The sequence below is a fragment of the Eschrichtius robustus genome, chromosome 3, assembly GCF_028021215.1.
Source record: "Eschrichtius robustus isolate mEscRob2 chromosome 3, mEscRob2.pri, whole genome shotgun sequence".
NCBI lineage: Eukaryota > Metazoa > Chordata > Mammalia > Artiodactyla > Eschrichtiidae > Eschrichtius > Eschrichtius robustus.
In genome coordinates, this window is record NC_090826.1 from 184,030,286 (window position 1) to 184,048,197 (window position 17,912).

At 34.9% G+C, this 17,912-nt stretch overlaps 1 protein-coding gene across 1 annotated transcript in view; it reads left to right on the forward strand.

Moving 5' to 3' along the window:
* The window catches only part of CFH (complement factor H), a 98,921-nt gene that overhangs the window by 22,350 nt on the left and 58,659 nt on the right, over positions 1 to 17,912 (forward strand). Inside the window, exons 7-9 of the mRNA XM_068541833.1 lie at positions 2,087 to 2,260; positions 5,749 to 5,937; positions 6,376 to 6,552. Of these exons, the coding sequence (XP_068397934.1) occupies positions 2,087 to 2,260; positions 5,749 to 5,937; positions 6,376 to 6,552 (540 nt within the window). The remainder of the gene's footprint in view (positions 1 to 2,086; positions 2,261 to 5,748; positions 5,938 to 6,375; positions 6,553 to 17,912) is intronic.

Here is a 17,912-nt window from a genome sequence, read left to right on the forward strand (position 1 = left end):
GAAGGTCCCTTTATAGAAAGCCCTGGGTGACCTAGATAACTGACAGCTTTTCCCTTCCCTCACCCTAATTCCCACTCTTCTGCTTTAAAGTCACCAATAAAGAGTGAACCTGAGAACCGTAGACACCCACTCTGAGACTCTAATAAAAACAGAGCTCCAAGTTCGTTCTGTCTCTCTCTCTCTCTTTCTTTCTCTTTCTCTCTTTTTCTACCTCTGACCTCACTGTGGGGCACTCCTCAGGTGTACTGGGTACACCTCAGGACCTGTGAGTAATAAATCTTGTTCTTCAGAGTTTCCTGATGATTGTTGCTGAGGGGCCTCTTGCAATCATAATAAGAACCACAGGGCTGGTCCACCCACAGCCTTGACTCCTGTCAGGAAAGGTCTGCGGAGGCTCCGCACAAGCAGTACAGCCCAGGTGGGTGCCTCAGACAACCCAGCTGGCAGCGTCCCTATGGATAGGCTGAGAGTGATACAACAATTACCTAAACTTGGACAAAGGGTAGAGAGAAGGAGTTTAAAATTGGAGAAGTTTGCATATCCATCTAAGACAGAGTGGTTGACAAAATGAGAGAGAGAGAAGAATTAAACAGTGGTGCAACATCCATGGAAAAATGAGAAGTTTGAGAAGCTATCTTGAATTTGAACACACACACAAGAAACAAACAACAGCAGCAACAACAACAACAACAAAAAACACACCTTATTATCAAAGACTAAGGGAAAGGCTTAAGTCCAAGATAGATGCAGCTAAAGTTGAAGAAATCTTGGGAAAAAAATCTAGGGAACAACTCACGACTGGTAGTCTCAATTGTTTCCTGTGAATGCAAGGACTTATTATCTGTTGATGAGAGAGCAATTGTGTTAGGTGCCTTGAGCAAAGTAAGGAGACTGTGGGTCACTGACTTTGGGAAATGGAAACAATAGTAAATTAGGAGCATATAAATAAATGAATTTCAGGCAATGCTGAATGTCCACCACAGGTTTTTAGCCCAAAATACAACATGGCACCATTATAGATGGCTGTGTAACATTTCTACAATAGTTAAAAAGCATGATATTTTATTAGAAAAGGAATATTGCAAATTGCTCCATTGTTGAGATATAGCAAAGTTTACATAAGTGACTGAGAAAAGCTTTATAAATTAGGAAAGGCTAGGTAAAGGGATAACACACTCTAATCCCCGTGTCAAATCCAGCCTGTGCCCTTTTTTGTAAACAAAGATTTATTGGAACAGAGCCATGCCCATTTGTGTATGTATTGTTTATGGCTATGTTTGCCCTACAATGGTAGAGCTGAGTAATTACATCAGAGACCTTTCATCTGGCCCTTTCTATAAAAGGTTTTTCAAACCCTGGATTAGGTTATTCTATTATAGGAAGAAAAATGTATTCCAAAATCTCAGTGGCTTAATACACTAAAGTTTATCTCCTATTCATGCTCACTTCCAATGTAGGTCAGAAGGGTCTCTGCTCATCATTTTCATTGTAAGAATCAGGGGATGGAGACATCACCTTTCCATGTTCTTCTTTTAATCACTGCAGCTGTGGGGAAGAGAACATAAAAACTCACACAATAACTGTTACAGTCACAATGACTGTTCCTCCCTAAAGGAAAACATATTACTTCCATATTCATTTCATTGTCCTATGCAAGCCATGTGTTTATGTCTACTTCAGAGGGGCAGGGGTATACTATCCAACCAAGCATCTGGAGGGAGGACACTCAGAATATTTGTAAATAGTACTTGTGAGAATGACAGAAGCTGAGGAACTTGCAGAAAGTGGAAAGAATAGCTGAAGTGATATATCAAGAATTCATTGCCGGGTATGGAATATCATGAAGCATGTGTTGGCTTTGGAGAAAGAGTATTCAAGAGTCCAGCGGGCACAAATACATTAGATGAGAAATACAATGGAGGGAAATATGAGTGATACAGCAGGAAGGGCATGAGGCTGTGCTCATTTTAATGACATTTTGTGCTGTACTAAGAACAAATAACATCCACTTTTATATTTTTATATACTTGATTATTTTTAATGGATAGTTATTTCTATATTGTACACATATCTTTTCTCTTTTCAGAAGTAACATGTGATCCTCCTCATATTCCAAATGGTATTTACACACCTCAATTAACCAAATACAGAGGTGAAGATAAAATCATTTATGAGTGTAAAAGTGGCTTTTCTCCTGTGATCCAGGGAAATGTTGCAATGTGCACCAGCCATGGCTGGTCACCTGCTCCAAGATGTTCCTGTAAGTTTCACTCATATCTTGACCTACTTCTTAATTCTGAAGTTTCTTTCTCTTAAACATACAAAAATGGGGACAGAATAAATCCAAGTATTTGCCCTACTGTGTATGCAAAGTAGAGGCTTTAGAGGCATTCTTTGCTTTTCAAAGTAGACAGTTCTAAGGAGGAATAAAAACATTTTTGTAAACTAAAACTCTTTAAATTCTTTGCTACTCAAAGTTAAATATATGTCAGTGTGTATGAATATATAATTCTCTAATATAATTCTAATATCTGAACTAAAACATTGAGTAAGACTTACATCACCTAACACCTAGCATATTAGTTATCTAGTGCTGTGTAAAGATATTCTCCCAAAACATATGGGCTTAAAACAACACACCTTTATATTCTTAGAGCTCCTATGGGTCAGGAATTAGGAAGTGGCTTAGTTGGCTAGTTCTGAATCACACTTCTTGGGTTGCAGTCGGGATGCTGGCCTGGGCTGCAAGTCACCTGATGTCTCATTTGCTTCTTAGGCTCTCTCACCTGGCTTTGGGCAGGAAGCCTCAACACCTTACCACATGGGCATCTCCGCAGATTGCTTGAGAGGAAGCTATCTTTCCCCAGAGCTAGTGATCCCAGAGAGAGAGAGAGCAGGAAGTTTCCATACCATTTATGACCTGGTCACACACTGTCACTGTCACTTCAGCCATATGTATTCTTTAGAAGTGGGTCACTAAGTCCAGCACATTCAATTGTGGGGCATTAGGCTCTAATTTTGGGAGGGAGGAATGTACAAGACACTGTGGAATTTTCTAAAACTATCACATTTAGAAAAATGTCACTCAACTGAACAGAGTATTTTATTTCTAGGGATGCTTCCTTTACCTTTTTTCAAGTGTTTTCTGTCTCTACAATCATATTCTTTTTCTTTATACATCATAGTTTATTGTAAAGATGCACTACAGTTAAACTCGATCTTGCATGAAAGAAAAATGTAATGATACAAATAATAGATCAGTGACCTCAATGTTAATTCCAGGCATAAGTCCAAAATGATTTTTCAAAGTATGAGTCCCTTTAAAAGGAAGCTGTTATCAGTATGAAACAGATTTCCATGTGCATAAGAAATATAAGAGAAATATTTAATCGTGTTAAAGTTTGGTTTATGAATATGGCAGATGAGCCTGACTGTACCTCAACGAGTTTATCCCACAAGGGAACTTCCGAAGTTCTTGTGGACAAGATGGGGAAATTGACCAGTTAGATGGTTTATCAGATATTCATAATTTCGTTAAATAAGCCTCTCTGATTATCAGATTCAGGACTGTGTTCTCAGGCCTGCTCCATTCCTCTAGTTTAATGGTGTAGAGGAGATGCAGTACAAATTCACCGCTGGAATGATACAGGGGTGCTGAAAGAGAACCTGCATTAGGACAGGTTCATCACGCAGAGAGACTCCCATGTGCGAGGTTGGATCTAATAACATGAAACTTAACAGTGATAACTGTAAGATCCTGGGCTTGGGTCATAGGAGTCAGCTGCACAAGTACAGAAAGACTAGAAACACTTTTACAAATTAGTGAATATTTTAATCAGTTTTGAGATCAGTCTGAGCCAACACTGTGATGGCACAGCCAAAGCTGCTCATGAGACCAGAGCTCGTGTTGGTAGAAGTGTGAGAGTGTAGTGAGGCTGTTCTAAGTCCTGCCAGTGTGAGTGCTGATCCGACCACAGTGGAATAGTACATGTGCTTCAGGGATTGATCTGGTTAGAGACATACAGACACATTCACATGTGACCGAATGAAAGACAAGAATAGGAACAGGGCTCGGACCAGTGATAGTAATAATACTTACTTTCAATTATGCCCTCTGTGTGTACCTTTTAGAAATGAATCTCAGTGGATTATTTTACTGTATTCATATTGTATGAAGAAACATAATGAAGTGGATAAACATACTAGTTCTGAAATCAGATCATCAGGATTCAAATCTCTGCTCTACAATTTAATGGCAAAGTTAATTGAGTTCTTTAAGATTTGGTTCTTGCAAATACAAAGACTCAAGCTTGCCCAACATAGAATTATTGTTAAATACACATATCTTGACATAACATGATGGAATTTGTAAAATCCATGGATGAAGAGAAAATCTTCTAAATCTCCAAAAAGTAGTGTGAAAAAAAACTAGTCTGTTACTTAAAAGGAATGAGAGTAAATAAGCATTTCAATCTTAAAAGAGTGGGAAGCTTCACAAAAGTGGGGAAAACCTATCAATGATGAGAGATACAGACTATAGGACAAGAATCTATACCAAGAGACGGTATCATTCACAAGTCTTTGTTAAAGAAAGACATTAGGGTATGCAAAGATTCAAAGTTTATAATTCACGTAGCAAGTCTATAAAAACAGCTTGAAAGATTTCTGTAATCATACAAAAAAGAAAACGGATCATTGATCTTAAGGAAGATTAAAAATGGTAATGAATATTGTGTGTGTGTGTTGTACATTTTTTTAATGTGTTGCATATGTGTTCTTGTAATATCATATTTCATGATGTAAAATAAATACTAGTGTAGTATTAAAAGTATTAGATTATCTCCAAACCATCCAATAAAAAGGGTAAATTTTTCTGAAAAATATTATATATAAAACTGTTATAAACAACATAACACTTAAGAATACATGTGAAAATTACTCAATATATAAGAATAACAATAAATGTAATTATATTATACCTCATTTAAAATATTTATAAGAAACAGTGAAAAAAACATCATTCTCCCATTAAAATTAGAAATAAGCATTTAAGTGTTTCCCTTAATCATAACCATTTGGATATTAAGAATTATTCATTCATTGTTCATTTCTCTGATTAGATAAAGAAGGGAAAATATGCCTTCATGTCTAGTTTGAGGGTTAAATAAGAATTTTTTTTTTTCTGTGTAATGTGATCAATGGATCAATGGCTCAACTGTTGTGCTTCTCTACACTTATCACACATTTCCAATACATAGAAAAATAAACTAATGAGTGTTAATCTATAAACAAAAACTGTTTTCCTACATTGACTTGGTCTGAGAATAAAAGCCAGGATGCTGATTTCTGATGAGAATGAAAAAGAAAGAAAAAGAAGACAGATGAGCTGCACGATAAAATTTATACTTTCATCTCTCGATTAAGATGCTAATTTAGTCAACCAAGGCTAGGACTTATGTACTTAAGGATAATTAAATCAATAGCTCTGTATAGTTTTCTACCAAGAGAGCTCACATATAAATTTTATGTAATATGACCCACAAGACATAAGTTGATCTTGATTAGCAAGGACATCCTTACATACCTCAATCATCTGAGTTTTCTGTAACTTTTCTTTTCCTAGAAACTCTAACGCAATGAGGGTAATTAAGCTAATAGGAATATAATTCATAGATGAAACATCTGATCTCTAATCTGATGGCTTACTAAGGTAAAACATTATTCATACCTTTTTTTTTTTATTCCAAGTTAAACCTTGTGATTTTCCAGTAATAAAACATGGAAGGCTACATTATGCATATGGAGAATACTTTCCAGCAAGGTTAGGTCAACAGTTCTCCTATCGCTGTGATCAGTATTTTGTGCCTTCTTCACGAAGTTCCTGGGATTACCTTACTTGCACACCACAAGGGTGGTCTCCAGAAGTACCGTGCCTCAGTAAGTAAACCTCTTTAATTTTATATATATAAATCTTCCAAAGAGTGGAGCGACAATAGTACATAAGTAGTACAATTAAGTCTTGCACAACAAAAAAAAGGCCAAGGGTCAAGTTCTGTGAGCAAAAAGACCCAAATAAGCCTTCTTTTTATGAGGAGCTCTCCATGGAAATCACATGAGAAATATAGAGACTTTACAAGAATATCTGCATCATTTACACATATTGTAATTATAAAAACCAAAGATAAATAACATGGTAGATTGATTTTTTTTCTTTTTTAACAAACACGTGGTAGTAGCTTTCATTTTCATTAAGTTATTTGTTCTTTTTGAATACTAATGCATTGTCAGTTAAATACTATAAAGTTAATTTTTAATGTGCTATTTTACCAAATATATGTTATTTTTTTTCTTTTCTATTGTCTTTATGATCCTTAGGACAATGTACTTTCAATTACTTGGAAAATGGACATTACCCAGATTACGAAAAAAAATATTTACAAGGTGAAACTGTAAGAGTTCACTGCTATAATGGCTACAGTCTTCAGAATTACCAGAACACAATGACCTGTACAGAGAATGACTGGTTTCCTCCTCCCAGATGCATCCGTGTCAGTGAGTAAACTGGTCCGAGATCCCAGTATATTTATAATTTTCTAAGACTCAGCTATATTATCCACTGCAAAATGTTTTTATCAACTTTTTCTTGTTTTGCCAAAAGACTTATTTAGTTTTATTTTTTACAAGTGTGTGTGTGTATATACAGACTTCTTGATAAGTATATAACAAAATAAATGTGCTATTGATAGACATTAGTCAAGAATACAGGGGGAAAAAAAAAAAGCCACAAAGAAGAAACCTATAATAACAGAGAGATGTCAGCAAGATGGCCGAATAGGAGTTTTACTGTCTCTCCTGATACAAACTTTGACAATCACGAATCGATGAGAATATCTTTGTGGGATTCTAGGAGTCTAGCAGAGAAATTATAGCACACTGTTGGAGCACAGAGATTCAAGACTGAATGCATCAAAGAGGGTTAGAGGAACAGTTTCACTTTACCTGTGTCACCTCTCCCCTAAAGTAGCACAGCTTATTGCCCAGAGAGACCCCTTCAGCACAGGATTTCACCTGTGGGGGAAAATAAGAGCATGTGAGTAAGGGCCAGCTTCCTCCACTTGCAATACTGATCAAAAGACCCACTTCTCTCTCACCCCATCCAGAATACTGGGGTAATCTGCATGACTGAGGGGTGGGGAGAGGCCAGGAGTACAGCATCCAGGGCTAGAATTCATCAAGAGACAAGGATCCTACTGACCGTTTTGTAGACACCACCAGCTGGCTGAGGTAGAGGTGAAGAAGTTCAAGAAGATGACAGAGGGCCTGGGTCCCAGCACCCTCAGGGACCTCGCTGTGGCAGGACTGGAGATGCAGGTAAAACCGCTCCAGAGCCTGGGCCTAAAATCAACCCTCATCACCGATGGCTCCACTCCCATCAACCTCCTCTTTAACAAAACTTTGGGTCTGCTGGGGCTCAGGTCTGAGGCCCAGCCCCCAGCCAAGAAGGCAGCCTCGGGGCCCAGTGCCCAAGAGGGCTTGCTTCTCCCCTCCACTGCTGGCTCTCTAACTCTTAGAAGCAACAGGTCATGCCTTAGCCCCCTACTGCACTGACAAATAAAATTGACACTTCTGGGCATTTTAAAAAAAGGAAGCCCATCCTCTAAACATTGCAGACACCTAGTTTGTGAATCCTTCTCACCCATGGACACCCTCAACACATCCACATCCCCCTGCCCCATGGCCAGCTCCCTGTGTATGTCCCCAAGGTGGTGATGCAAACTTTTGCAGATGACTAGTGAGACATCTAGAAGCCAGCCTGACCCTGTGGGATTGTAAGAAAACACACAAACATGAGCATTTGTCATTGCCCCAGGGAAAGCAACCAGGAAGCTGTCAGCACACAGACTGGCTTTGCCAGATTGAGGGAAGCATACAAGCTTCAAAATTCTCTCCCATGAGGGATCAAGATGTGTGGAACAGGTGTGTCCTTAAAAAAGGTCTGGAAAAGCCTATAGCAGTGTGACAGAATGTATTTTCCTCCCCAGTCAGTCTGTAAAGACTGGAGGAAGCAATTGCTTCTTTAAGTGTGAAGACAGCAACAGGCGACTTCAAGAAACAAAAAAATCAAAGGACTACAATACAAACAAAGGAACACAATAGTTTTCCATTAACTGACCTCAAATAATGGATATGTACAATTTATCTGATAGATGCTTCAATATAGTTACTTTAAAGAACTTCACTGAGATGCAAGAAAACACGGGCAATTCAAAGAAGTCAGATAAACAATAATTGAACAAAACCAGAAGTTTAACAGGGAGATAGAAAACATAAAAAAACAAAACAGTAATTCTGAAAGTAAAGAATACAATGAATGAAGTGATAAATACAATGGAGAGCATCAACCACAAACTATCAAGCAGAAAAAAAAAAAAAACTCATTTGAAAGTATCCTGTCAGAGTGAAGAGAGCCTACAGGAATGATTGGAGACCATCAAGAGAAACATTGTAGAGATTATGGGTGTCCCAGAAGAATAATGGGAGAAAGAGCAGAAAGTTTATTTAAAGAAATAATGGCTGGGAAGACATGGACATTCAAAATCATGCATTTCATAAGTCCCCAAACAGATTCAAACAAGAGATATTCTATATACAAGACACATTGTAAAAAACTGTCTAAAATCAAAGGCAAAGAGAATTTTTGAAGCTGAGAGAAAAACCTCCACAAACAAAAGGGATTCCCCATAAAGATATAAGCAGGTTAATAAAACTGCAGAAACACTGCACACCAGGAGAGAGAGGGATGAAATATTCAAATTACTGAAAGAAAAAACCCTGCAACTGAAGAATTATTTGCCTGGAAAAGCAGTCTTGTAACAATGAAGGGGATATAAAGACTTTCCCAGACGAATAAAAACTGAAGGAATTCATTAGAACTAGATCTGTCTTACAAGAAATGCTGAAAGGAGTTCTTCAAGCTGAAAGAAAAAGATGTTAATTAGTAATGTGAAACCATGAGAATATACAACACATACAAAATAATGTAAATTGTGATATCAAAAACAAAATAGGTGGGGAGGAAAGTGAAAGGGTAAAGTTTGTATGCAATCAAGTGAATTTGTTATCAGCTACAAATAGACCATTAAACCTATAAGATATTTTGTGTAAGCCTTGTGGTAACCACAAAACAAAACCTATTTTAGATACACAAAAGATAAAGGAATCAAAGTATACCACTACAGAAAACCATGAATTCTCTAAGAAAGACCAAGGAACAGTATTTACTATATAGCTGCCAGAAAACAGTTAATGAGATTGTATTAGTAAGCCCTTGCCTATCAAGTAATAACACTAAAAGTAAATGAATTCTATTCTCCAATCAAAAGACAAAGAGAGTGCATAAAAAAAAAGGGGGGGGGGGAGACCAAACAGAAGATCCAACTATAAACTACCTAGAGGTAAAACTAAACTGAAACTCACTTCAGCATTTAGGACACCCAAAGGCTAAAGTGAATGAAAAGACAATATTCCATGCAAATGGACATCAAAAGAGAGCAGGGATAACAATACTTATTTCAGAAAAATAGACTTTTAGTCAAAACTGTAAACAAGAGACAAGGAGGTCATTATAAAATGAAGGGGTCAAATCAAGAGGATTTAATAATTGTAAATATATATATATATCCAGCATGGGAGCACCTAAGTACATTAAGCAAATTCTAACAGATCTAAACAGAGAAATAGCAGTATAATAATAGTAGGGGAGTTCAATACTCTACTTTCAAAAATGGGTAGATCATTCACCCAGAAAATCAAAAAAGAGCAATTCGACTGGAACCAAACTTAAACAAATGTACCTAACAGACATCAGAACATTCCATTCAACAGCAGAATATGTATTCATCCTAAGCATACACAGAACATTCTCCAGGAGAGATAACATGCTAGGTCACAAAACAAGCCTTAAAAACCTTAAGATGATTGAAAGTATACCAAATATTTTTTGGACCACAATGGTATGAAACTAAAAAATCAGTAACAGGAAGTAGAAAACTGATGGTTTGTGGAAACTAAACATTCCTCAACAATGGGTCAAAATAGATACCAGGGAGAAATAAAAATATAAAGGAAATGAAAATTTAAGCACAACAAAAGTAGTTGTATGAGAAACATTTGTAGTGATAAAATCATACATTAAGAAAAAAGGAAGATCTGCGAAAAACGAGCCAATTTTACACTCAAAGAAAAAGAACAAACTAAGCGTGAAGTTAGCAGAAAGAAGGAAATAACAAAGATCAGAACAGAAATATGTGAAATAGAGACCAGAAAATACAACAGAAAAGATCACAACATACCTGCTTTTGCAAAAAGATATACAAAATGAACAAACCTAAAGCTAGATTAAGAAAAAAAAGAGATAAAACTCATATAAGTTAAATCAGAAATGAAGGATGAGACATTACAATTGATACCACAGCAATGCCAAGGATCATAAAAGACAACTATGAACTATCATAAGCCAACAAATTGGATAACCTAGAAAAAATGGATAAATTCCTAGAAACTTATAATTCAACAATACTAACTCATTTAAAAATAGAAAATCTGAACAGAATAAAATTAGAAATAAAATTGAATCAGAAATTTACAATCTTCCAATGAAGTAAAGCTCAGGACCAGATGGTCTAATTGGTAAATTTTACTAAGGATTTAAAGAATAAATGCCAATCCTTCTCAAACCAGTCAACAAAACCCAATGGCATATTTTACATAAGTAAAATAAATAATCCTAAAATTCATATGGAATCACTAAATACCCCCTTTTCTTGAGAAAGAACAACAAAGCTGGAGGCATTACACTTCCTGATTTCAAACTATAGTTTGAGAGCAATAGTAATCAAAATAGTATGATTCTGGCATAAATAATAGACACATAGCCAATGGAACAGAATTGAAACCCAGAAATAAGCCCATGTGCCACCTAATATTTAACAAGGCAGTCAAGAATAAACAATGGGGAAATGATGGTGTCTTTAGTAAATGGTGCTGGGAAAACTGGATATGTACAAACAAGAATGAAATTGGACCCCTATATGAAAATACCAACAAAAATTAACTCTAAATGAATTAGAGACTTAAATATAAGACCTGAAACCATAAATGTCATAAAAGAAAACTTGGGGAACTAGTTTCTTGACATTGGTTTGGGCAATGATATTTTTTGATATGTCACCAAAAGCACAAGTAACAAAAACAAAATTTAAGTGGGACTGTATTAAACTAAAAGTTCTGTTCAGCAAATCAACAAATGAAAAGGTAAACTATGGAATTGAAAACCATATATCTAATAAGAGGGTAATATTTTTAAAAAAAGGACTTTTACAACTCAATAGTAGAAAAATCAAATAATCTGATTTAAAAATGAGCAAAGGATCTGAGTAGACATTTTTCTGAAGAATACACGCAAATGGCCAACAAATACATGAGTAGATAGTAAAACAATTACTAGTCTTCAGGGAAATACAAATCAAAACCATAATGAGATATTACCTCACACCTTTTAGAATGTCTTTTATCAAAAAATATAATCGTTGGCAAGGATGTGGAGAAAAGGGAATCCCTGTACACTTTGGTTGGAATTTAATTTGTTACAACTCTATGGAAATCAGTGTGGAATTTCCTCAAAAAAAATAATAGAACTTTCATATGACCCAGCAATCTCATTCCTAGGTATGTATCCAACAGAAATAAAATAAATATCTCGAAGACATATCTGCAGTCCCATGTTCATTTTAGCATTATTCACAGTATCCAAGCTTTGGAAACAACTTAGGGGTCAGCAAAAAAAATAATAAATAAAAGAATAAATAAAGATGTGATCTATATATGTAAAATGGTATATTACTCAGCCACAAGAAAGAAAAGAAGTCCTGCCATTTGATACAACATGGACGAACATAGAGGTCATTATGCTAAGTGAAATAAGAAAGAAAGAAAGAAGGAAGGAAGGGGGGAAAGAGAGAGAGAGAAAGAAAGGGAAAGAAGAGATTGAATTCATAGAAACAAAGAGAAGGAAGGAAGGAAGAAAAGGAAGGGAGAAAGGAAGGAAGGAAGGGAGAAAGAATGAAAGAAAGAAGAAAAAGAAAGAAAGAAAGAAGAAAGAAAGAAAAGAAAGAGAGAAAAAGGAAGAAAGGAAGGAAGGAAGGCAATAAGAAAATAGGAAAACAAGAAAGTGTTGAATTCACAGAAGGAAAGAGTGGAATGGTAGTTACAAGGACTTGAAGGTGAGGAAAATGGAGAGATGCTGGTCCAAAGGTGTAAGGTTTCATTTATAATATGAATAATTCTGGGGATATACAGCTTGGTGATATAGTTACTAATACTATATTGTATGCTTGAAATTTGCTGAGAGAGTAGATTTACAGCATTCCAAGCACACATACAAAGAAAAGGTAATATGTGAGGTGATGGATGAGTTAATTAACCCTATTGTGATAAATGTATATGTATATCAAATCATCTCATTGTATACATTATACATATAAAGTTTTAATTGTTAACTATACATCAATTAAGCTAAGGGGATACCTACAACAGATACACAAAAGATAAAAAGAAAGTAAAAAATTACAAAACAACCAAATAACAATGAAAGATAGAGAGAAAGACATTGAAATAGCAATTGCAGAGTAAGCTAGTTAACAAAATATCAATAGTAAGTGCTCACTTATAATGATTACTTTAAATGTAAATGGACTACACTCACCTATCAAAAGGAATAGAACATCTGAATGGTTAAAAAAACAAGATTTAATAATTTGCTGTCTATAAAAGGCTCATTTTAGAATTAAAGACACAGATGGGCTAAACATGAACATATGGAAAATGATATTCATGCAAATAGAAGCCAAAAGACAGCAGGAGGGGCTGTCAGAAAAAATTGACTTTTTGTCTAAACTGTTTCTTGCAACAAAGAAGGTTGTTATATAATAGTAAAAGTGTCAAATCAACAGGAAAATGGATTATAAACATATAAACACCCCCCATCAGAACTCCTAAATATATAAACCAAATATTCACAGATCTGATTAGAAGAAATTGAGAGCAATACAATAATAGTAGGAGATTTTAATACTCCATTTTCAATATTGGATAGAATGTCCAGACAGAATTTTAATAAAGAAAAAGCAGACTTGAACAACACTGTAAACTAAATGAACCTAATAGGTATGTACAGAACTTTCCACTCAACAACAGAAGAATACACATTCTTCCCAAGTCCACATGGAATAATCTCTGGAAGGATATGACCTGTTTGGTCACAAAACAAGTCCTGACAAATTTTAGAAGAGAGAAATCGTGCCAAGTATCTTTTTTAACCACATTGAAATAAAACAGTAACAGAAAAAAAAAGAAGAAAAGAGAAAATCTACAGATATGTGCATACTAAACAACAAACTCTTGAACAACAGTTTGATCAGAGAGGAAATCATAAGGAATTTTTAAAAATATCTTAAGACAAATGAGAACAAAATAGGACATACCAACAATTACAAGATACTGCAAAAGCAGTACTGAGGGAAGTTTTTTATTATAAATGCATACATTAAAACAAAAGGAAGATCTTATGTAAACAACCTAAATTTATACTTTAAAGCACTAGAAAAAGAACAAACTAAGACCAAAGTTAGAGAAAGGAGGAAATAATGAAGATTAGAACAGAAGTAAATCAAATGAAGAATAATTTTTAAAAAATCAACAAAATGAAAGGTTGGATTTTTGAAAAAATAAACAAAATTGATAAAAGCTTAGCTAGACTAAAAAAGATAGACCACTTAAATTTAAGACAAGTAAAATCAGAAATGAAAGAGGAGACATTATACAGGATGACTCAAGAATAAAGATAATCATAGGGACTAATGAACAAAAATATGCCAACAAACTTTATAATCTAGAAGAAATGGACAAATTCTGAGATACATATAACCTACCAAAACTGAGTCAAGAAAAATATATATAAAGTCTAAAATGTCCAACAACAAATAAGGAGATTGAAGCAAATCTCCACCAAAAGAAACCTCCCAAAAGAGAAAATACTGGGAACAGATGGCTTCATGGGTGAATTCTTTGAAGCATTTAATAAGAATTGGTAACAATCCTGCTAAAAACTCCTTAAAAATCAAAGAAAAGAGAATACTTCCAAACTCATTTTATGAGCCCAACGTCACTCTGATAGCAAAGCTAAAGATACCATAAGCAGAGAAAACTATAGGCCAATATCACTGGTGAACACAGATGCAAAAAATTGTAGTACAATGATAAAAGAAATTAGGCACAGGTAACTGGAAACATATCCAGTGCTAGTGCATCAGAAGCTTGAGCATTGTTAAAATATCCCTACTACCCAAAGTGATGGACAGATGCAATTCAGTCCCTGCCAAAATCCCACTGGTGTTCTTTACAGAAATGGAAAAAAATCATAAAATTTGTATGGAACCACAAAAGGCCTGAATAGCCAAAGCAATCTTGAGCAAGAAAAAAAAGCTGAGGACATCATGCTTCCAGATTTCAAATATATTACAAAAATTACTGTAATCAAAATAGTATGCTACTGGCATAAAAACAGATATACAGTCCAATGGAAGAGAATACAAAGCCCAGAAATAAATCCACGCATTTGTTAATAATACATAATTGAGACACAATCAACTTATCTATGACAAGGGTGCCTAGAATACACTACTGGGAAAGGATAGTCTCTTCAACAAATAGTTTTACTGAAACTGGATATCCACATGCATAAGAAAGAAACTGGGCCCTTATTTCACACCACATAACAAAAATCAACTCAAAATATGTTAAAGATTATATGTAAAGTCCCTTTATCATTATATAATGCCCTTCTTTGTCTTTTTGTTATAGACTATGTTTTAAAGTCTGCTTTGTCTGATATGACTATGGCTACCCCACCTTTCTTGTCATTTCCATTTGCAGGAAATATCTTTTTTCATCACCTCAATTTTAGTCTCTGTGTATCTTTAGCAGGCAGCATATAGTTGGGTCTTGTTTTTCTATCCAATCAACCACCCTAATGTCTTTTGATTGGAGCATTTAGTACATTGACATTGAGAGTGATTATTGTTAGGTACGTACCTATTGCCATTTTCTTACACGTTTTTTCGTTGTTTTTGTAGTACTCGTTTTGTTTTGTTTTGTTTTTATTGGAGTATAGCTGATTTACAATGCTGTGTTAGTTTCAGGTGTACAGCAAAGTGAATCAATTATATATATACATATATATGTATGTATGTATATATATCCATTCTTTTTCATATTCTTTTCCATATATGTTATTACAGAATATTGAGTAGAGTTCCCTGGGCTATACAGTAGGTCCTTATTAGTTGTCTATTTTTATATATACTAGTGTGTATACATTAACCCCAATCTCCTAATTTATCACTTCTCCCTGTGTTTCCCCTTTGGTAACCATAAGTTTGATTTTGAGATCTGTGAGTCTGTTTCTCTTTTGTAAATAAGTTCATTTGTATCATTTTTTTAGATTCCACATGCAAGTGATATCATACAATATTTCTCTTTCTCTGTCTGACATACTTCACTCAGTATAACAATCTCTAGGTCCATCCATGTTGCTGCAAATGGCATTATTTCATTCTTTTTTATGGCTGAGTAATATTCATATATATATATATAAAATACCATTATATATATATGGTGTGTGTATATATATATATGGTGTGTGTATATATATATATGGTATGTGTATATATATATATATGGTGTGTGTGTGTATATATATATATTATATATATATACCACATCTTCTTTATCCATTCATCTGTCAACAGACATTTAAGTTGCTTCCATGTCTTAGCTGATGTAAATAGTGCTTTAATGAGCATTGGGGTGCATGTATCTTTTTGAATTATAGTTTTCTCCAGATATACGCCCTGGAGTGGGATTGCTGCATCATATGGTAGCTCATATTCAGTTTTTTAAGGAACCACCATACTGTTGTCCATAATGGTTGTACCAGTTTACATTCACACCAACAGTGTAGGAGGGTACCCTTTTCTCCGCACCCTCTCCAGCATTTATAGTTTGTACATTTTTTGATGATGGTCATTTTGACTGGTGTGATGTGTTACCTCATTGCAGTTTTGATTTGCATTTCTCTAATAACTGGTGATGTTGAGCATCTTTTCATGTGCCTCTTGGCCATCTGTATGTCTTCTTTGAAGAAATGTCTATTTAGATCTCTTTCTGATTTTTTGATTGGGTTGTTTGTTTTTTTGATATTAAGCTACATGAGCTGGTTCTATATTTTGGAGCTTGATCCCTTGTCGGTCACTTTGTTTGCAAATATTTTCTCCCATTCTGTGGGTTGTCTTTTCATTTTGTTTATGGTTTCCTTTGCTGTGCAAAAGCTTTTAAGTTTAACTAGGTCCCATTTCTTTATTTTTGTTTTTATTTTCATTACTCTAGGAGGTGGGTCAAAAAAGATATTGCTGTGATTTATGTGAGAGAATGTTCTGCCTATGTTTTTCTTCAAGAGTTTTATAGTATCTGGTCTTACGTTTAAGTCTTTAATCCATTTTGAGTTTATTTTTCTGTAAGGTGTTAGGGAGTGTTCTAATTTCATTAGTTTACACGTAGCCATCCAGTTTTCCCAGCACCACTTATTGAAGAGACTGTCTTTTCTCCATTGTATATTCTTGCCTCCTTTGTTATAGATTAGTTGAACATATGTGCTTGGTTCTATCTCTGGACTTTGTATCCTGTTCCGTTGATCTGTATTTCTGTTTTTGTGCCAGTACCATACTGTCTTGATTACTGTAGCTTTGTAGTGTCATGAAGTTAGGGAGGCTGATTCCTCCAGCTCCATTTTTCTTTCTCAAAATTGCTTTGGCTATTCATGCTCTTTTGTGTTTCCATACAAATTGTAAAATTTTTTGTTCTAGTTCTGTGAAAAATGCCTTTGGTAGTTTGATAGGGATTGCATTGAATCTGTAGACTGCTTTGGGTAGTATAGTCATTTTCACAATATTGATTCTTCCAATCCAAGGACATGATATATCTCTCCATCTGTTTGTGTCATCTTTGATTTCTTTCATCAGCATCTTATAGTTTTCTGAGTACAGGTATTTTACCTCCTGAGGTAGGTTTATTTCTAGGTATTTTATTCTTTTCAATGTGATGGTAGATGGTATTGTTTCCTTAATTTCTCTTTCTGATCTTTTGTTGTTAGTGTATAAGAATGCAAGTGATTTCTGTGTATAAATTTTGTATCCTGCAAGTTTACCAAATTCATTGATGAGCTCTAGTAGTTTTCTGGTAGCATCTTTAGGGTTGTCTATGTATGGTATCATGTCATTTGCAAACTGTGATCTTGCTTTTTAGAGTATCCTAGGTTGCAGGTTTTTCACTTTCATTCCTTTAAGTATATTTATGCCACTCCCTTCTGGCCTGCAAAATTTTGCTGAAAAATCAGCTAATAACCTTAGCGGGGGCTTCCTTTTATGTGACTCTTTGTTTTTCTCTTGCTGCATTAAGAATTCTCTATCTTTAACTTATGCCATTTTAATTGTGATATGTCTTGGAGTGTGTCTGTTTGAGTTCTTTTTGTTTGGGACTCTCTGTGCTTCCAGTATCTGTATATCTGTTTCCTTCTTCAGGTTTTGAAGTTTTCAGCCATAATTTCATGAAATATGTTTCCTACCCACTTCTTTCTCTCTTCTTCCGGGACCCATATAATGTGAATGTTGGTATGCTTGATGTTATCACAGAGGTCCCTTAAACTGTTCTTTTTTTTAAAAAATTGTTGTTCTTTTTGCTGTTCTGATTGGATGACTTTCATTACTCTATCTTTAAGATCACTTATGCATCCATCTATA